Source organism: Ambystoma mexicanum, chromosome 8, assembly GCF_040938575.1.
Source record: "Ambystoma mexicanum isolate Mex_15411 chromosome 8, UKY_AmexF1_1, whole genome shotgun sequence".
NCBI classification, from domain to species: domain Eukaryota; kingdom Metazoa; phylum Chordata; class Amphibia; order Caudata; family Ambystomatidae; genus Ambystoma; species Ambystoma mexicanum.
The window spans coordinates 1240700210-1240722035 of NC_090929.1; the positions used below are offsets into that span (position 1 = coordinate 1240700210).

Consider the following 21826-nt stretch of genomic DNA (forward strand, 5'->3'; position numbering starts at 1 on the left):
TCCTCACTATAGGTTCCCCTAAACCCTCATCACCAACTACACCACAATCTAGTACAACTATCCTCATGTAAAGCACAGGTTTTTGTGAGTGCTATGGTGTGACCTTTTGTTCTGTATTCCTGATCAGAACACCATCCGTTTATTAATAATTAACACTCGGGAGGACTGGACATGGGGCCTCCCAGCCAATCAGAAGCTAGGAAGAAGGGATATACCCCATGGTTTTATAACCATCCAGAGAAGCAGGAGGCCACCATCTTCCCTCCCAGTGAGTAAGCCTTTACTCCACCACCTCACCAGTTCCACCTCCCCCGCCTTCTCCCCTCACCTCTTCCCCAACCCTAGCTCCACTTACCTATGGTCACCTCATCCCTCGCCACCTCCATGAACACTCACTGTCTTGCCCCTTCCACTTCATGGCAATGGCTGCCACGGAAAGGGTGAAGGGACTATATTTAGTTCTCTTCTCCCTAGGTCTATTGTGCCCATTTTGTTTTGTATTTTCTTTAAGTGTAAAAATGGAAACTGTACCATTTTTCAACTTAAACTATTAGCTTGCCAGAAAGCATGCAAGGTGCTTATAGCTATAGACACCCATGGGTGCGCCTTACCTGTGAGGTAATGGTGCTCGGGCTCACATTAAGGCACCTGCACCGCTCTGACCTGTAACCCGAGCCTTGGGTACCGTTTGATCAAGCTATGACCAAACCCCTCAATAAGGAACATTTCCTTTCACTCAGAGAAAATAAAGCAAAATGAAAAGAGGAGCCAGGATAATGTTTCATTGAGGCCCTAAATTATTCTTTTCTCGTATCTTAACTGTACAGAGAATTTCCCCAATCACATAATTCTCCTTGTCCCATAAATCATCCAATAACAAATGGGAGAAGTAGAAGTCTAAACCCATAACTACAGCAGCTTGCCGCCATCGTTTTCATTTCTATCTTTGGTTTTGTAAAGTTCTCGACAATAAAGTAATCATCCATGTTTATACCAATGTTAAGTTCATCACTTTCAGTATTGGAATATCTGCAAGTCAGTCAGGTCCATTGATTCATTAATGTCACAGGAGCATAATACACTTGAGGATCCCACATCATTTAAATGATCTTGTTCTGCAAGTGATAATGGCCACAAAACCCCTTTTCAGTTCTTTGTTAGAGCGTTCTGTTAATAAGTTAATTTCGTTACACTTTATATTACGGGGTGGATCAGCCCGTGATATTAATTCCAATGGAAACATTCCTCCCACAGATTTCTCATTTTATGAATCCAGTTGAGATGCAACCAGTTTAAGAGCATTTCAACAGCCACCAGGTGGTGTTGTGCGACTCTGAGGTTAGCCTTGTCACAACTCCTTGGCATCATCTAGTGCCGGAAGTTATGTTACCCATAAATATACCCAAACCGCCAGTGCCGTATCCTATAGTTACTTTTTGGCCACGTCACTGGCAGGAATGTTTCCAATCTCTCAACGTTTTTATCAACTTCTTTCAAAACTAAGTGCCATTGTTCAATGTATGTGAGGGATCCATTCTCCTCAAGTCTGTTTTGTCTCAGAAAAGACCATCATATTGAGGAGTGTGGATCCTGTCAGTCGATGCCCCTAAAAGTGGTGAGAGAATGAATCACTAGGCAGCTTCTGGCCTCTGCAAATTCTTTCCTATAGACGTCTGTGGTGCTGATCAGGTAATTTTATAGGTTTTCAGAGCAGACATCAGTGCCCCATTCCAAACTGAGGAAAAAGAGAAGAAAAAAGAGGCACAACCACTCGGGAAGGAAGTCCTCCTCCCCTTGCATCTATTCTACTACTTCTCAGAACTGGCACCAGAGATTCTGAAACTGTTCGGAATCTGAGGTTAGTGTGTCAACACTAAAGGAAGCAAGTAGACCTGCCTTCCGTACTACTTTCTCCACCCCTGAGTGGTAGTGACTTTGTCAATCAAGGATAAGAGCACACAAGCAGGATCGTAATGCCAACCCTGACCATACTGCTCATGCCAAGGACAGCGTTGGTTCTCACAAAGCCTGCTCACACTTCAACTCTCGGGTAAAGATAGGGCACTGGGCATGCGAGCATCAGTGGGCCCTTTGGCGCCAGGACTCGCAGAACATCAGTTGCATTGCCAAAACCCTCACTGCCGACATCTTTGGTGTCAATATATTTGCTACTGACTTCCTAGGAGCATGTCACAGTTCTGGTGATGGAATCTGTGACATCTTTGTCTACGGACCGCTCTAATACTTTTGAGGGCAAGGATCTGCCCTGCACGAGGTAGAGGCTCTTTGAAGTATCAGGTTTGTTGTCTTCTAATTGTCCTAATTTACTCCCCTTTCTTGCCATCCCGAGTCATCTGTGGGGGCAGATTGTGAATTTTCACTGATTTTTTGCCGGGCTATTATGACAACAAAAATGGGTCTTATAGATTGTAAACCAAGGATGTTGCCTGACTTTGTTACCAAAATGACCTCTAAACCCCCCCACCCTCATCTTGCCTATGCCGCCTCCTAGGCTGCTACTGTTTCAAGAAATTGCTTGCCTGTTGCTGAAGTGAACAGTGGAGCTTGTTCTAGTAGTCTAAGTCAGGAAACTCTAGTGTTCCTGTTACTTTGTGGTACCAAAGATGGATGCATGGAGGGTACAGACCCATTCTAGAGTTGAGATTTCTCAACAAGCTCATATGAAAGAACCTCTTCAAGGTGGTCATCCTTGCGCTGATCCTCCAAGCTCATGAGTTGCAAGACTGGCATGTGCCTTCAGATCTGCTGGATATGTAATTTCATGTCTGTGGCAGAGTCCCCTACCTGACCTGGAGGGCACACAGTGTGGTGGTCAAAGAGGTCAGGGGCCAACTGAAACTAGTGGATACCTAACTAGTAGAAGATATACAGGGGATCCCCAGGCAACACCAACTGGCTCCCTGCAAGCAGGAGATAGTAATCAGACCACCTATACCCACCCATCTCTTTCAGCACTTATGGCCAACAGGAAGAGAGAGGGAACCAGAGACCCTTGAAGATGTCCCTTTCTCTCAGGTTGACCCCCTTAAAGAGATGGTCCAGCTCCATAGTCGGATCCAGACACTCTGCTGAGAAAATAGATCCTTCTCCATTAAGAAAACAAACTTGCAACATTTCAAAGGCTGAAGCAAGTGGGCAAAAGCATTGGTTTCTTCAGCACCTATGCAGAGGGAATTATTTCTCATTAAGTCACACTCGCATGGAGCAGAAGGCCCCACAAATGCAAGGTTATGTGCGAACAAGTAAAATTACTTGCCTTACACACATAGAAAAATTATTGACAAAGCCCATTTTTCATTTCTAGTGAACATTGCAGGAGTAACAAAGTTACAACCATCCTACATCATGGAAGTTCTAAATATACCAGATAGCTCCACAGGCTTACCAGAGGGAGCTCTGACTTGTAATTCCCACAACAGACCAGCAGAAGGGCCAAATGTACAAAACAACTTGCCTCTCTGTCTTTGTCTTGTTAGGATACCTGGTGTACTCTCCTGCCAGGTTTCCACTCCTCTTCTTGCGATCAGCACAGCGTTTTGTTAATCCTGATACATCTTTCTCAGGATCTAAAGTTAGGTATTTTCCTAATCAATGTTCAACTTGTCTCTGCCTGCTGTATTTACCTACCAGAGCTTTCTTTTATGCACACACTTGCATCTGCCCATTATCCTATCCTGCTAGGGCTTTCTTAGATGTACACACTTGTAACTGCCTGGTATACTCTCCTGCCAGGGCTTTCTTGGATATCTATCCTTACACTTTCAACTTGCCTGCTATACTTCCGTGCCAGGACTTTTCTCAGGTGGGCTCTGCGTCTGTGCACCCCTCCAAAATTGATAGTCTCTTGTTTCTGCTTTTTCACATGTGTATCGCATACGCCCACAAAGTGTTTTTCTTCCTTTCACCCATTTGAACACCATCATCTCCTGGGCCCCCCTCGGCCGTCCCCACCTCTCCTCCGTCTCACCTCCGTCTAACCTGAGGAGGTTTCTAGACAAGTCCGGTCTATGAAAGCTTCTTCCAAACAGGTGGAGCCCTGGCCCTCCAAAACCATCAAGTACAACATTGACTCGCTAGCTCCAGCCTTGGCAGACCTCTGCAACCTCTCCTTCACCACGGGAGACTTCCCAAATTCTCTCAGCATTCTCTTGTGCACCCTCTGCTCAAAAAACCCTATGCCGACCCTACTATTTCAGCTAACTATCGCCCGATCTCCATTACTCCTTTCCTGGGCAAACCCGTGGAGAAGTTGGCGATCTCTTAGCTTACCCGCCATACTGAATCTGTTGGTTGTCTCCATGACCATCAGTTTGGCTTTAGAGCATCTAGAGGCACGGACACTGCTCTTCTGAACACCTGTGAAGAACTGCTCTCAAACCCTGGCTCCAACTCTCCCTCTGTCCTCATTCTTCTTGACCTCTCCTCTGCTTTCGATATGGTAAACCACAACATCCTGATCTCCCGTCTCCTTGAGACCCTGGGCATCACTGATCAAGCCCTGATGTGGCTAGCATCCTTTCTCTCTGACCCGCCCTTCCCAGGAAGAACTTGGTTCCTTTCTCTCCTCTATCACTCTCTCTACTTGTGGTGTCCCCCAGGGATCTAATCTATCCCCCTGGTTTTTCAATGTCTACATGGCCCCTTTGGCCCACATGATCTCTGCCTTCGCCTCCAACTTTCAGTGATAAGCGGATAACACACAGCTCTCTTTCAGGCTACCCTCAGCCTCTTCCTCCCCCTCGCTCATCCCTGACTGTCTGTCCACAATTCAGTCCTAGTGTGCTGCTAATGATCTCTGCCCAGAGATTGTCCTCACAGCGACCCCTGCTCCCGTTTTCCCACTTTCACTCTGGCCGACCACACTTGGTGCTGCACCCTCACCCACTAGTGGGGCAAAAAATCTAGGGGTCATCTTCGACTGTACTCTCCTTCTCTTCTTACATCTCGGACATGTCCAAAATTTCCCACTACCAGCTGCATCTCCACAGAGGTATTCTACTTTTTCTCACCTTCCTCCAGAGGCTCACTATCTACAGAGCCCTGGTTCTCTCCAGACTGGACTAGTGCAACAGTCTTTTTCGCAATCTTCTCACCTCTGACTTTGACCTCGTCCACTTATCCAGAACAGAACCGCAAGACTTATCCTTGACCTCAAGCCCAGGGACTGGATCTCTCCACCAATGAAATCCCTCCACTGGCTCCCCGTGGCTGCAAGGATCAAGTTCAAGTCCCTCTGCATAGTCCACAAGGCTTTCTGTAGCCGAGCCCCCACTATCTACAAGGCTCTCTTCCTAAATGCTGTCCTTCAAGAGCCCTCCTCTCGGCCTCCTCCAACTCTCTGCGGGTGAGCCACTTTTCCAAACAGAGATTTTGGGGTAGATCCTTAGCCTCTGCAGGTGCCTCTCTCTGGAACAGCCTTCCTGCCTACCTGCCTCTCTCTCTCTCTCTTGATCCAGACCTCCTTAAGTTCCAGAAACTCCTCAAGACATTCTTCTTCCTCTTCTTCTTACTGTCTCTCTCTCCCTCTCCAACCGCCTTTCTCTTCTCTCCTGCTCCCCTCCTTCATTCTCATCCCCAACCTGTTCAGTCAACTGACTGGTCGCTTGGTGCACCTCCAGTGCCTCACAGGTCCCAGGCTCCCCCGCCAGTCTTGCACTTGCCTCCGGGCCTCCGTACTCTGCCTGCATTACTGCACTCGGACTACGTTCCATGAGAGTGGCACCAACTTTGCACTTAACCTTGACCCATGCTGGACCAGGCACACTTGTCCTCTTTCCCCACCCTCGCATTTCTGTCTGCTCACTTGCACGAACTTGAATGTACTAGGCCTTAGCATGTCTGTCTGTCCTGTCTTCCTCTATCTCCCCTCCTCAGCTTTGCTCTGCCTGCACGCGTAGGCACATTGATGACCAAACTTTTTGTCTTGTATGTTCCACTATCCCCCCCTCCCAATTCTCCCCCACTCTTTGTCAGGCACTTGTTATCCCCTTGTTGCCTCCCCGCCTTGAAGCACTTCACTTGTGTATAAGCTCTTTACAAATAAACAATTACAGTTAGAATATTCTCTCGCTCTTTCTCTTTCATGGGCTTCATACATACTCATTCGGTGTTGGCATGGCTGCCAATACGCCCTGGCATCCCTGCTTCCCCAGAGTGAACTCACCTGCTCTGGCTCATAAATACTGCTTCTTCCACGGTAATGGTTGTTCAGTGTTTCCTCTTCTGTTGCCCCATCCATTTCTTGGCTTCTCTTCATGCTGCGGTCCCTGCTGGGCTCATCTGCTTCATGTCTTCAGGCTCCGGTAAGGCGACACCTGCGAACGCCCAGGAGCCCTCTATTGGCTTCCAGTGTTCGCGCAGCCTCTTTCTTCTCACGGTCAGCTTCCCTGTCTCTGCTTCCCGAGCCGGTTCTCTCTACGACCCTTTCTCCAGCCTCACAGTCTCTCAGCTCATTCTGAGAGAAGCAGCTTTCTCTCTCCAGCAGGGCCCATCAGTCAGTTGCTTTGCTTGTTTAAATCTCCCGGTCACAGGTATGTGCTTGCAACAACTAGAACACATCCTGTGCTCCTGGCCTTCCTTGATCTGCATTACTCTGTTCCTCTTCCACGTTGGAGTTTTCTGGTAGTTATGGGAATGGAAGTCCACTCTTGCGGTATTACAGGTAAAGTTTGGATAATTGTTCTTTAAAGATAAAGATTGCAGGTAGAGGCTGAGACAGAGTTTCCATTAATTGTAGAGGGTAAGTCAGATGGTGATGTCTTAGATACATTTCTCATTAGCAGATCTGCAGCATCCTTCCTAGGTGGATGAGGGGAGGTGTAACAGTATGCTGTTAAGGTATTAGGCAGTGATGGGGTATATTCAAAAGAAGGGGATAGCATGTCTCATCTGATGGCGCCATGATCTTCTCCCGGAGGTTGTCTCCCCCAGGTGATCCCCCCTCAAATAGCCACACCCCAGGGTCAAGTAGCGGCTGCCGTCCCTTGGCCACATGGGGAGTGGTCACTGCCGGGAAAGGAGTGATGACACCATCAGATTCATCAGAGAGTCCTCATGCAAACCAAGCCTATTACAAAAATCCAAAATGGCCACAGGGCTCAAAATATTAATTGGCAAGCCGCCTTTAAGCCCAAGTGCCTCTAATCACACTACACAATCACAATTTCGAAGGGATTGTGTCCTCCGACGTATTCCTCATCTTAGATATCTCCTTCCAGCTCTGCAGGCCTCGGAAAAATTTTTCTCTCTAGAGGGCGTTGCGCGTCGACGTCCTCCCAGTCGATGTCCCTCGACAGCCGCCGTATCGACGTCATCCTGCCTATAAAGGCCGCGTGCAGCGTCCGTTGTTCAGTTCCGTTTTTCCGGGCTTACTCAGTGCCTCGGAATACCGTTGCTCAGTTCTTAGTCAGATTAATCCTATTTACCTCGAGTCATTCGATCCGTATTCGATGGCTTCCTCGTCGGAACCGACAACTCCTCGATCCGGCTTCAAAAAATGCCGAGATTTTGGGAAAAAGATGTCGTTGACTGACCCTCACAGAGTTTGTCTGTGGTGTTTGGGAGCTGAACACCATTGTTCGGAATGCGAGGACTGTATGTCCATGACAGCTAAGGCCCTGAAGGAGCATAGGGGGAAGCTGGAGAAAGGTAAGACTTTTAAAGCTTCTTCTTCGTCGACGAAGTCGAGACACTCGTCTCCTCGTCACCATTCGCGCTCCAGGTCTCGGAGTGGGTCCCATCACTCGAGATCGAAGCACTCGAAGAGGAGACGTCGAAGATCCCCTTCTCCGTCTTCATCTTCCTCTGTTTCGCCAAAAAGAATCCCTTGCCCCACGAAACATAGTTCCTGGGCTGAATGGGAGGAATTCCGCAAAAATATGATGAGCGTCTTCGAGAAAGTGGCCTTGACCCCCTCGAAGACTGCCGAGAGCGATGCTCTGGTCGAAAGACCCGAAGGTCAAAAACGCCGCGAGTCGCAGTACCCGGCGAAGGAAACCTCTCGAGCGCGTCTCGAACCCTTGAGTAGGACTATGACCTCCAAACCTTCCTCGAAGGTTCCGTCGACGCCGTCGACGAGGGTTCCGTCGACGCCGAGGTCGGTGTCTTCGACGCCATTGTCGAAGGGACCTTCGACACACGGGTCTGTCGACTCGAGGCCAGCTTCGACACCGGCGTCGACGCCAAGAAAAGTCACGGTTACGACACACCCAGTGACTATCCCCAGGTCCTCGACGTCGATGGCTACGAGATTGTCGAGTAGAATTCCAATTCTGTCGAGGTCTTCGAGGCCTCCGCCTTTGTTTTCGACGCCACGTTCGAAGCCTTCGACGTCGGCGTCGACGACATCGACGTTTTCGAGGCCGATAATGGCAAGTTCTGCCTTGGAAATGGGATTTACTCCCTTTATGAGTTCAGAACAATTGAGAACTATGTCCTCAATTTTGGAAGAGGGTGAATTGTCTGAACAGGAAGACACATTTGAGTTGCAGGGACCTGTAACCCCAATTAGAGAGGAATTTTCCTCTGAAGAACGCAGGTTGAAGGATCTTCATGATTCCTTACATGAGGCAAGTGGGTTAGGCACTTCCCCTGAGGTGGAGTTTGCTAGGCCAGACCCGGGGGAGCATGCTGAAACCCCCTATAGAGCCTTAATGGCCAGGATCACAGAGTTCATGGGGTGGTCTGCACCTTCACAATCTTTCCAACAAGATGACCTCACGGATATTCTTGACAAAGGCCCACAGGAGGATCCTGTGGTGCCTTTTCATAAAGCTCTTCAGAGGAAGATCATGACAAACTGGGAAACCCCAGATGTAGTACCAGCAGTAAATAAAAAACTGTCTACAAAGTACAGGGTATCTTCTACCGACCCAGAGTTTTTGTCTAAACACCCATCCCCAGAAAGTCTGGTGGTACAGGCAGCATCCTCTACCGATGTCAAGACGGCTTATCCTACCGTCCCACAGGACAGGGACGATAAAAAATATGATGCTATGGCAAAGAAAGTCTTTTCAGCATGTAGCATGGTGTTAAAATCTGTTAATGCTACTTGCACCCTTGCTAGGTTCAGCCATACACTTTGGGAGTGTGCATCTACAGCGGCTGACTGCATCCCGGAGGGAGAAGAAAGGGATGCGTTCCTGAATATTATACAGGACGGTAAAGACGCTATGTGCGAATCCCTCCAGACAGGCATTGATTCGGCTGACAGTATCAGCAGAGCAATGGCGGCAAGTACATCAACCAGGAGATTCGCTTGGTTGAGAAAGTCTGGTTTTGCCCCAGATGTGCAAGCCAGACTCTTGAACATGCCATTCGATGGCTCTTCTTTGTTCGGGAAAAAGGCAGATGACAGTTTAGAGAAACTGCAAACTTCAAAAGCAGCAGCAAAATCCCTAGGAGCTGCAATCCGTCAGACTCCCTTTCGTCCCACAGGAACCTCTGCGAGGGGCAAGTCCTTTCGCTTCTACTCTGCATTCGGAAGAGGTAGAGGACGACCGGCTCAAAGGGGACAAAGAAGATCTACCCGAGGTGGACGGGGTAGATATTCAAAAGCTGCAGCAACAGCAGGTGCCTCTTTACCACCGGCATCTGCATCAGCCGCCCCAAAACCACTTTGAGGACTTCCCTCACAGGATACCTGTAGGAGGCAGGTTGACTCAACATCTGGCGGTATGGCAGGCTATCACGTCAGATGCTTGGGCATTGGAAACAGTTGCCCAAGGTTACTGCCTGCCTTTCCTACGTATACCTCAGAGTCATCCACCGGGGATCAGCTCTCAGAAAGCTCCAGATCCGCTCCTCTTGCAGGAAATTTTGGACCTGCTAGAGAAAGGTGCCATAGAACCGGTACCTGTAGCGGAGAGGAACAAGGGCTGGTACTCCCCTTACTTTCTCATTCCAAAGAAAGACGGAGGACTGAGACCCATCTTGGACTTGCGAGAATTGAACAAATTCCTCAGAAAAGACAAATTCAAGATGGTCACTCTTTCTCAGATCCTCCAGGCCCTTCAGTTCCAGGACTGGTTGGTATCTCTGGACCTTCAGGACGCTTATTTCCATGTGCCTATCCATCTCAAACACAGGAAATACCTGAGGTTCGCAATTGGCAACTCTCACTATCAATTTCGAGTGCTGCCATTTGGGCTGACCTCCGCCCCGAGGGTCTTCACCAAGTTAATGTCGGTAGTGGCTGCAAGTCTAAGGAGGGAAAGCATTCACGTCTACCCCTACCTGGATGATTGGTTGATCAGGGCTGTTTCTTCGGAACAAGCTCAGATCCAGCTAAATCACGTGTGCCACTCCCTTCACAGACTGGACTTCTCCCTCAATTTAAAGAAGTCACAAATGATACCATCGCAGAGACTCCAGTTCGTAGGAGCGATCCTGGACACTTCCCTGGGAAAAGCCTCGCCACCAGAGGTGAGGGCTCAAGATATTCTACAGATGGTTACCAAGTTCCAACATGCCCAACGTCTCCCAGCCTTCGACTTTTTGAGGTTGCAGGGCCTCATGGCATCCTACATTTTCCTAGTGCCAGAGGCTCGCCTGAGAATGAGATCCCTCCAGTGGGCACTGAGGAATCAGTGGTCACAATTCTCAGGGAGAATGACAGATCTTCTTCAGGTTCCCGGCAGGGTGGCTCGAGACCTTCAGTGGTGGGCCTGTCAGGAGAACATTCTGAAAGGAGAACAGTTTTGGCAACCCTGGCCGGAGATAACAGTAGTCACGGATGCCTCACTCACGGGGTGGGGAGCCCACGCCAACGACTTGACCATCAGCGGTCATTGGTCTCCATCGGAGTCCAGACTACATATCAACCTGTTAGAGCTGAGAGCCATCAGACTTGCGCTGAAGGCGTTCCTGCCAGCTGTACAAGGGAAGAACGTCCTGATAATGACGGACAACACGGTGGCCATGCATTACCTCAACAAAAGAGGAGGCGTAGGATCACTACCCCTGTGCAGAGAGGCGATGCAGCTCTGGTTTTGGGCAATCCCAGAAGGAATCTCTCTATCGGCTGTTCACCTTGCCGGAGAGAAGAACTTGACAGCGGACGCTCTGAGCAGGCAGAACACAGTCTCCCACGAGTGGGAGCTAGCTCAGGAAGTCCTTCAAGAGATCTTCGCCCTTTGGGGAACCCCTCAGGTAGATCTGTTCGCCACCAGCCTAAACAGGAAATGCGACCTGTTCTGCTCAAGGGAATTTCCCCCGAGAGGAGCTCTGGGAGACGCGTTCATAGTGGACTGGGAGTTTCCGCTTCTGTACGCGTTCCCACCGGTCCCTGTCATTGCTCAAATGATCAGGAGGTTGAGAAGATTCCGGAGAACCATGATCCTAATTGCCCCGAATTGGGCCAGGAGAACGTGGTACCCGGACCTTCTAGACTTGTCCATCTGCCCTCCAATTCGACTTCCATTCAGAGAGAACCTACTCTCACAGAAGGGAGGTCAGGTTCTCAATCCAGACATCAAAACCCTCAACCTTCAAGCTTGGCTTCTGAAAGGCTGAGGTACAAGGATTGGGACCTCCCTGATGATGTTATGGAGGTGTTGCTTTCGGCAAGGAGGCCAGCAACAAAGTCTTTATACCGCTGCCGTTGGAACAGATTCTGCAGCTGGTGTAGAGAACATAATATCGACCCTTTTTCATGTGGTACACCAATGGTTTTGTCCTTCCTACTATATTTGGCAAATTCAGGCCTTCAAGTTGGCACCATTAAGGGCTATCTCGCAGCGCTATCCATCTTTAAGCGTACTGCGGAAGAACCATCCTTTTTCAAATTACCCTTGGTAATACAGTTTCTAAAGGGGTTAACCAATGTTTATCCCCCAAGACCATTCCAAGTTCCCCTATGGGATTTAAACTTAGTACTAACTTTCCTGATGGGCACACCTTTCGAACCTCTCCATTCTTGTTCGTTAAGATTCCTTACCTTAAAACTGTTTTATTAATAGCACTTACATCTGCTAGAAGGGTGAGCGAATTACAAGCTCTTTCTTGTAAACCCCCTCACACAATATTTCACAAAGACAAAGTTGTCCTGCAAGTGAAGCCTAATTTCCTCCCAAAGGTGGTTTCTGAATTCCATATCACTCAGAAGATTACTCTACCATCTTTCTATCCTCCTCCTCACCCGGGGAAAGAGGAAGAGAGGTTACACAGGCTAGACCCTAGGAGGGCTTTAAGTTTTTACATCAGTAGACTAGCCAGGATAAGACAGGCAGATCAGCTGTTTGTAGGTTACGCAGGTCACAAGCTGGGGTTACCAATAACTAAGCAGACCATTTCCAGATGGATCATTCTAGCCATTCTGGAATGTTATAAACTGGCAGGGAAAGAGCCCCCTCAAAACCTTAGGGCTCATTCGACCAGAGGTATTGCAGCTTCATCGGCCCTCAAAAGAGGCGTGCCGGTTAAAGACATCTGTGCGGCCGCTACATGGTCGTCTGTCCATACCTTTACACGTTTTTACAATTTGGATTCCTCCTCCAGTCAAGAGACTAGGTTTGGAAGGGCTGTACTGCATTCTATTCATCAATAGAAGACAGCGTGAAGTCAGTACTCCCTCCTCCGATAATAGAATACTGCTATGGGAGCCTATCTAAGATGAGGAATACGTCGGAGGACACAATCCCTTCAAAGAACAAGTTACTTCTTACCTTGTAACGTTCTTTCGACGGGATGTTCCTCCGACGTATTCCTCATCGACCCTCCCATCCATCCCCGCAGTTCTACTTCCCTTGTTGTTGCAGCTTACGCTCCTTCAGGGTGATTAGTTCAGTCCCTAAAGTATTATTGTGGGCTACAAAACGGAACTGAGCAACGGACGCTGCGCGCGGCCTTTATAGGCAGGATGACGTCGGCTGTCGAGGGACATCGACTCGGAGGACGTCGACGCGCAGCGCCCTGTAGAGAGAAAAAATTTTCCGAGGCCAGCAGAGCTGGAAGGAGATATCTAAGATGAGGAATACGTCGGAGGAACATCCCGTCGAAAGAACTTTACAAGGTAAGAAGTAACTTGTTCTTCTCATCCCACAGCCTACGTGCAACCAACACTCCTAAGCACCACCAAAGAGGGGAAGAGACCACCCTATAAAATGGAACCAGTTCATTTTTGGCAGCGTAAAGTCTTTCAGAAGGAGCTAGAAGGGGTGTTTGGAGGAGATTGGTGAGCTAGAGGTGTTTTGGGAGGAGTGACATTAAGGTTGGAGAAAGGAGGTGGTAGTGGTTGGAGGGAGGGAGGCAGGCTACCTTCCAGATAAGCGAATTGGAGGTTGGAAGGAGAACAGTGAGGAGGTTGGAAGAGACATTGGTAACATCTAGTGGGAGAGATTGTGGCAGCTGTAGGAAAATAATCACCTTTATTAAAGGAGGTAAGGCGGGTGTGGAGAGAGAGATCCAATACCATTTATGTAGGATGATGGAGGAAAGTTATATGAGGGACATAAAGTGACAACACCTGAGGAGGTGGAGGAGAACGGGTGCTCCTGCTAGTAAGAAAGGGCAGGGAGGTTCTGGCATAAAAGGTTTGACCAGGGCAGACTTCAGATACAGGATGTGGTACGAGATTGGTCAGCCTTACCAGAGATTAAGAGACTTATGGCAGGAACAGTCCGAGTTGGAGTGCCCCCAGCACTAAGAGCCCAGAAGAGGGAGGATTCTGGAAGATATCGTAGACCTTGATCCCAGCACCAGGTCTTGGGGAGGTAGATCTTTGGAATGGAAGCTACACCAATTCCTTAGTCATGTGGAGGACACCATCTGATTGCTCCCTGTGTGTGGGCCTGGACTGCCTTTACACCCAGTATCAACAGAGGAGAGTTCAGAATCCTGAAAGCCTACCTCCCAGAGACAAAGGCAAGGATAATCTTGTTGACTTTGAAACTGGCAAGAGGACAAGCCCAGCTCGGTACTGTGTAAGAGACTTTCTTTTGATCTTGATTTTTGCTTTGAGGAAAGTTTACTGGACATACTTTTGTTTTGCAGGAACAAACTCTTTGAGAGTCCAATCCATGTGCCATTCTCTTGGTACTCCCACTTGTGCAGCCAGTGACCTGTCCATGGTACCCCAAGCATTGGAAACACCTTAATTTTGTGGTGGGAAACCATCACTACCATTTCACAGTACCCCAGTCCAGGCTCACTCCAGTCCCAAGAGTATTCACAAAGTTCATGGTGTGTGCCCGCTTCTTCCTGCCCTTCTCTAACTCGATGACTGGCTCTTGCGGATCAGGTCAGAAGAGGCAGCCCTAGATGACCTATGGATGATGTGCCCTGTCTCCATAAATTAAGTTTCTCTAACAGAGAGAAACTCTTTCGGACCTTCTGCACACACTTGGACGTTTATAGGGGCAATCTTAGATTTAGTGTAAAGTATAGCTTTCCCTTCCCCATAGAGAGTGACAAGCAACCAAACCACAGTAGCCTTTTCTATCCGAACAGGAGATGCTAAACTGGGGTTTGCTTGAGGATGCCAGGATTCATGGCATCCTGCATTTTCAAAGTCCTGAAAGCAAGACTGCAAATGTGGTTGCTACAGTGGTTCCTGGGAAGCCAGTCGTCCCAGTTCAATAGGAATGACCGACATCCTGGTCCTCCCCATACATCCACATGTACCTGTTTGTCATGATGCCTACCCCGGGCATCCGGATCGAGTCCATCAGCCCCGGGAGCAGGCATCCAGATACTTATTAAAACCCCAACAGCCCCGGCTGGGGGCTGTTTGGATTCAGTCCTGGCGCCTTAGGCGCCAGGCTCATAGACTTTACTTACCTTATGCAGACCATGCTGCAAATGAGTCCAAGCCAACATGAGGCCTGGATGAGATTATTTTATTACAGGGACTATTTTTCACTCGGGTGTGGTTCTGGGGAACTTCTTACCTGGGACTACTTTGCAGGCTATTTAAACCACGCCCGAACAGCAGCCCATGCTTCGTGTTATTCTGCATCCAGCAGCGTAACGGTCACCGTGTCTGAAAGTTAGCATCCAGTCTTCTGCCACGCCCGCCTCGAATCCGGAGCTCCTAGACAAAAGGAAAAGAAAGGAGAAGAGGTTAGATCACGGACATTATTTGATTCCTTACCTGATTCCAGACCCAACACAGCTCCAAGCCTGGAAAGGACATTATTTCAGCACGCGTCGCTTCGCCAGCAGCAACGCCATGTTATACTCACCAGTCCACCGCATCTTTCGACTCAGCGCTGCCTCCATCATTTTCTTCATCGAAACCCAGCACCTGGGGGGAAAACAAAAGGAATAACAAGGTGAGCCGAGAAAACCGACAAAGACAATCTCTTGCCACCATAGGCTTACCTGCTTTACTACCAGAGGTATTATCCTTTAATTCGCCGCATCTTCCTATGCCGCACCTATAAAGGGAGAGAAAACAGCAAATTAAACTCATGCAACTTTTACCGGACAGTGTTTGGTAATACAGACTCTTACCTGAATGCCATCAGCTGCCTCCAGGCAATATTCTTTTGGACCCAGCTGCAACCTAACGAGGGAATGGAACAAGAGTGAGCATCGGACATATTGAACTCTTTGAACTTTATAGACACTGGAGTCAATATTCCTCCACAACTCCTCCAGTACCTTCAAACCAGTGAAGTAACTGGTATCTAAGCGCCCCTGCATGCCATGCAGGATGGAGAGCTCATCATTTAAAAACATAAGGTGAGGTTACCAAGAGGGGATATCGGAGGTGATTAGTGGGGAGAACGAGAACAGTTGGGGGGCCATCACTAAAGTCCACGGGTGGCTAAATCCCTTTCTCCACTTTCAGGAGAATACTTCTACGAGTCCAGCAGACAAGGTTAGGCGGGCCAGACCAGGCAGTCATCTCTGCACTACGCATCACGTTGGTGGAGACTGCAGCTGTACGGGTCCGATCGGCGCCCCTGTGGGAACCAGGTGAGAGTAACACTGTTTTGGTGGGCCTCCTAAACCAACTTGCTTTGTAGTCCCCATTCAGGCAAGCAATGGCATACCGTCACCTTGGTTATTGATGCATCATGGTGGGATGAGGAACCCATTTGCAGGATATTTCACTGAGCGGTCTGTGGGATGGCCAGGAGAAGTCTGCCCACATCAACTTTCTGGAATTCAGGGCAGTATGTCTGGCATTGCAATTATTATTATCCAGAACCAACCAGAACTTTGGCTATCCAAGTCTTCACTGATCACACCACCTCGATGCAATACATCAACAAGCTGGGTGGTGTGAGATCACTCAAGTTGTGTTGGCAGACCATGATGTTGTGGTTTTGGGGGATCAATAATGAGGTGTCAGTGACAGTATCTTGCCTTGTCGGCCCACCTGTGAACACTCAGGTGGGCGTGCTGAGTCATCTCACACAAGTATCACATGAGTGAGAACTGAACAGAGAAATGTTTGAGCAGATCTTCTCCATGCGCAGGCTTTCCAAGATCAACCTTTTGGCAACCAGCTCAGGCAGGAACTGTAAGATCTTCTGCTCCAAGGGGCTCATTCCTTTTGTGCTGAGGAAGTTCAAACATAGCAGAACAACCATGATCATGCCCTACTGGGCATGGAGGACCTGGTACACAGTCTTGCGGCACATGCTACCATACCCTCTTTGGAGGAACCTTGGAGGGAGTATCTGCTCACGCAAACTTCTAGGAGAGTGCTTCACCCCAACACCAGGTCCCTGAACCTGCATACCTTGTTAACGAGAGGTTGAGGTACAAGGTTTGGGATCTATCTTAGGAGGTTCTGGTTTTGGTGCTCTCTGCATTCCATCTATGCTGGTAGCTGGTGCATGTTTGCACATTGGTGCCAGGACAGGGAGTTTGACCCATTGTTGTGCTCCACTCTACAGTTTCGAGTTTTAGTTGTCCCCAGCTAAATCTGGTTTGAAATATTGGTACACTGTATTGGGTATGTTGGGTTACTTGGCTGCCCTTTCTGGCTTTAGGAGAACATCAGAGCTGGCCTCATACTTTACCATAGTGACGATTCTGCAGCTCCTGAAGGGCTTCACTTCTGTGTGCCTCTAAACCAGTTGTCTTCAAACTGTGGGTCAAAGGGTGTTCAGGGGTGCTGCACGACTCTTCCAAAAGGCAGTACGCTGACACATTTATATAGAAAATATAAGCAGAAATTACATCAGGGGGGGGGGGGCGGTCCAGCAGACAATATCTTTACTCCAGGGGGGGCTCGTCAACAACATTTTTACTTAAGGGGGGCACGGCATACATTTTTTTAAATACCATTGCTCTAAACCCTCATGTTGTTCGGTCTTGCGATCTGTGGTGAACCAGGAGGAGGAGGAGGACTCAGATGTGCCATGTTCAAGTGTATTTATTTAAATAATCATAAAACGCCTATCAAGCCCTACTGCTATGAGGGTAATTCCCTACCTAGCAAACTAAAACTAATGGTGATCGTCAAATGTCCTAAAAATAATAGTCCTTAGTCCAAAACCTACATGCTCTCTGGCCCTACCACTTAGAAAAAACATAACAAAAATATGCCAGAGCAATAGCTGTATCCTTGGCTTTGTTTGATCCAATGGTTTGGATCTTTCTCCAAAGAAGGATTTAAAAGTTTGTCAAGTTTTGGATCTTTTTCCAAAGGAAGGTTTTTAACAGTTTGTCAATTCCTCCCAATATAGTCTTTCAGCCTCTGTGAAGGTTCTGAATGGCAAGTCTTGCATTTTCACACACATCCAATACTTATTTACGTGAAAAAATAGTTTTCTTAATTTAATTCCACCATTTCTGACTTGGTGTTTGTTTATGTTCTGGTCTTTGGTTTGAGCATTGGAACCCACCAGTGTCACTTGGTTCCAAGGGGTGATTATTATTTCCAGGGCTCCTCAAACTCCTGTGGCCCTCTGTTGGGCTTCCTTTAGTGGGGCCTCAGTGGGACGTCTGCCCAGATCTAGCATTCTGGTTTTCCTGGCTCCCGTAAGCTTGTTGGCTTTCCCAGCCTCTAATATCAATGTATCTTGATTCTCCCGGGCTCTCCAAGGGACCTTGGCCCTCGGGTAGGTTTCCTCTAGCGGGCCTCGGTTGGGCGTCTGCCCGCATCCAGCATTTGGGTTTTCTTGGCTCCCATAACCCTTGTTGCTTCCCCAGCCTCGTATATAATAGTTCACCCCACTCAACGGCATTACTTCAGGCCCACCACAGTTTCTGTGTAGTCACGCCACCAGGCAAACCGGTCTGTTTACCGTCTCCGTCTCTCTCACTACTTTAGCTTCATTGCCACTTGGGACGCCAGCATTCTGGCATCTTGCTAGCAGTCAGCCCGCTCTCCATGCTACTTCCGGCTCTGCGGTCTAGCGTGGCTAAACCCTTCCAGGACATCCTTCCATCAGAGGCTTGCCTCTGCGTAGGATTCGCTCTCCTCCATTCACAGTTTCTCGTCTTTTTATGTGCATCTTCACGAACAAAAGGGGTGTGCCATTCCTCTTTGACTGTGGAGATCAGGCGTGATCCAGCATTATCTGAAGCCAAAGAGATGGAAGACATTTCACTATTTGGTGAATACAAAACAGGATTAAAACAGTCTTTTAGATTCTCATGTAGGCAGACAATGTATTCTGAATAGGGAGTTCCTTATAGGAATGGGGGTCCATGTCCCCAAGAGGGGAGTCACTCCCAGTGAAGTCCCACTTTCTCAGACCCCTAGGGAGGGTCTTGCTTAGTGGGCTTACCGCCCTAGCCTCAAAAGGGGTTGCTCCCCTCTTGGAAGAAGAGACCAATAGTTCAGATTCGTCACAGATCTTAAATAAGTGCTTACATACCTGATGATGACTCCATTTGAGCCTGTGCATTCTTGTCCTTTTACATTTCAAGAGCCAACAAACAATGTTTAGACTATCAACTTTTGTGGTTTCTGCTGGATCAAAAAAGGAAAAGCAATCATCAGACACACTCTAGATGTATTGCCATTTGCATTAGGATTTGTTATGGCCAGGCACCCAACAAGGTTCCCGAAGGTTTGTGCGTGCACTTATCCATGGGTCATGCGGCTACTTCAGCTATGCAAAGGAGCGTCCTAATGCTAGACATTGGTAAGGCGGCCACTTGAGCCTTCATACTCCTATTCACATAGCTCTACTTCGTGGACTCCATGCTGGTAATGATGTAAGACTCTGTAGATTATTTCTACAAAATGTGTTATTCACTCTCTTCCATCTCCAGCATCCGTTCTGTCTTTGGCATGGCTTTTGGAGTCTTTTATAAAATGAGTCTATGGGAGGAATGTATCAATTAGAATAACAAATTACTTACCTTCAGTAATATTCTGTCTGATGGATACGTTGATTCCTCCCACAGATTCCTCATTTCACTCCCAATCCACCCTGCTAAATTCAGTCCGCTAATTGGTATTTTTGCAATTGTACAATACTTTTTTTTTTTTTTTACAAGTGACAAGTCTTCTTTTCCTTGCCAATGCAGGGTCAGAAAATGTTGGCACTGAGGGAGATGGCTCTGGCTTTGGGTTTATATCTATCTTTGAGGTCACATCCATCACAAATCAATACCAAAGATTCGTGGCAAAGCAGACCTCGGAGTTGCACAGTGCCATCTTGTTGAAAACGTCTGAGCAGACTGCATCTGGACTGTATTTTATAAGATGTTGATGAATCTGTGGGGGCAATATGCGTATCCATCAGACAGGGCATTAATGAAGGTAAATAATTGGTTCGTTTTAACACATCTTTATGTTCCAAGGACACTGTGAACAACATGTCTCGGGGACACAAATTACAGGGAAAATCCCACTACCAGATTCATCATTTTAGAATTGTAGTCATACATTTGACAGTTTGTATTCTGCCCATATTCAAGTAATTTTTCCATCTTGAGGTTGAAGGGGTTCGGGAAACAAAAAGGCATGTTAAATGTTAGCATTGGTAGCCTCCTTCAGGTGACCAACGCTCACCCAACATCCACCTCTTTTATTTATTTATTATCATTTATAGCAGGACACATTTGTCCTAGCCAGCTACATTAAGGTGTGATCTGGAACAGAGGCAATTTGCACAAACCTCTACACATTTATTTGTATAAAGGGTGCTCAAGGGAACAGTGTGCGCTTTAGGCACTTTCTTTGTTTGCTGCAACTATGTCCTTGTAAATCTGCTAAATCGTGTTTTCAGTCATCTTTTGTATTTTCATCTTTTGAACTGTCTGTTTTATAGAACCTTTAGCTTCTGGATAACTGGTCTATCATAAATGTGGTGCAGAGGAAAAACTGTTCATTTTAAAGCAAACGTAGTGTAATACATATGATGTTTATATGTGTCTGTATCCTTAGTTTGCAGTTAATTCCCAGTCTTCTGCTTTGGGAAATTAAAATGTTGTAAAATGTTGAGCCATGTTTTTAAAATACTACCCTGTAAACCGTTATGTACAAATGTTCAATATTATCTCTTTCTTTAACAGGGAAGAAGAATTTGATGACTATTTTCAAGACATGTTTCTATAAACATTCAAACAGATGTTCTTCAGTTTATTTTGTTACATATTCAAATTACATTAAAATAAGCTTCTGCCATTTTATTTTAGACTACTGCATGTTATTGTCTGGGTTGTAATTACTTACACGGTAAGACAAATCTTTTTTAACAATCAATATGTCAAATTGTTCAGGTGCATTTGAGTACATTACCATATGCGAAATATGGGTGGCTGCTTCCATGTGTCAAACACAGAAAGACGGAAAATAAAACATCGGACCATGACCAACTAATCTGAAACAACAGTAAACTGCCTTTTCCCCTTTGACAAGAATGACAATATTAACATGTAGTTTAAAACGTATTGATGCAGGTTAACATGCCACCCTTGTGCTTGCTTGTTTCCAGAGCATTCTCAAGCAAGAATATACCATTTACACAACTTTCAGGCGTTAACTGAGCACAGGGAACACATATTCATCCTACACTAGGCACACGCTTACGTTAAGTTGTTTGAAGTAAGTTTATATATTTTTCTTGTCAACTGTATAATGCTTTACCATAAGACAATGCTTTATGTTCGGTTTAATAAGGGAATACTCTCTGAGTCTAATGCTGCAGCAACTTAGAAATTGAGTGCAGCAAGCAAGCAAGTGCACATAAGCACGCTAACCTGAGAAATTAGGGCATTTCAGAGATTTTTCCCTCCAAAATGTGTTTTTGAATAGGGTACCTATTTATTCACTTTAAAACTAAATTTTGTATCAAGTGAAATTCTTTGGTCAATTTTTATTTTGGTTTACAAATGCTATGGGGATCCCAAGTGCCCGGAGAATATACGTTAGTGGTATGGCCTATTAAGAGCAGGTTTACTAAAGAATATTCACAAGGGAGGGGCCCGTTGCTCAAACAGGAGGAAGAGCATCATGTGTTTTATTTGTATCACTTATTTCTTTATTTAGGCATTTCATTATTTAATTAAACAGGCCATCTCCTTGCTCGCCCCCTCTGGTGGGAGAGCATAAGAGGCCTGTACACCCCTCACACATTGTCTCCCCTATATGATCATATCAATATGCTAGCTATGGGGTGGGGAAATATGACTATAGAGCCATACTTTGGGAGCTAGGACTTTGGTAAACAACATTGGTGCCAATTCTAGATTGTGGGTAGTGTTCCTATCTAGAATAAAGCACTGGCAGGGTCAAACTGCATGAAGCTCTGGTTGGATGGCCTTATTAAGACATGGAAATGTGTGCCCTCCTGGTCTAAGGAGAATAGGAATTCTCCAGGCATTTCATTGGATAATGTTCTAGGGCATCTCCATCTTGAATGGGGTTCTCGTGAAACACCTGTTGACCCGC

At 47.1% G+C, this 21826-nt stretch overlaps 1 protein-coding gene across 2 annotated transcripts in view; it reads left to right on the forward strand.

Moving 5' to 3' along the window:
• The window catches only part of LOC138472928 (protein FRA10AC1 homolog), a 735805-nt gene extending 715240 nt beyond the window's left edge, over nt 1-20565 (forward strand). For both annotated transcript variants that reach the window (XM_069611349.1, XM_069611350.1), the window contains one exon: nt 20449-20565. In XM_069611349.1, coding sequence (XP_069467450.1) covers nt 20449-20491 — 43 coding nt within the window. In that variant the 3' untranslated portion in view covers nt 20492-20565. The remainder of the gene's footprint in view (nt 1-20448) is intronic.
• The last annotated feature ends 1261 nt before the right edge of the window (nt 20566-21826 follow it).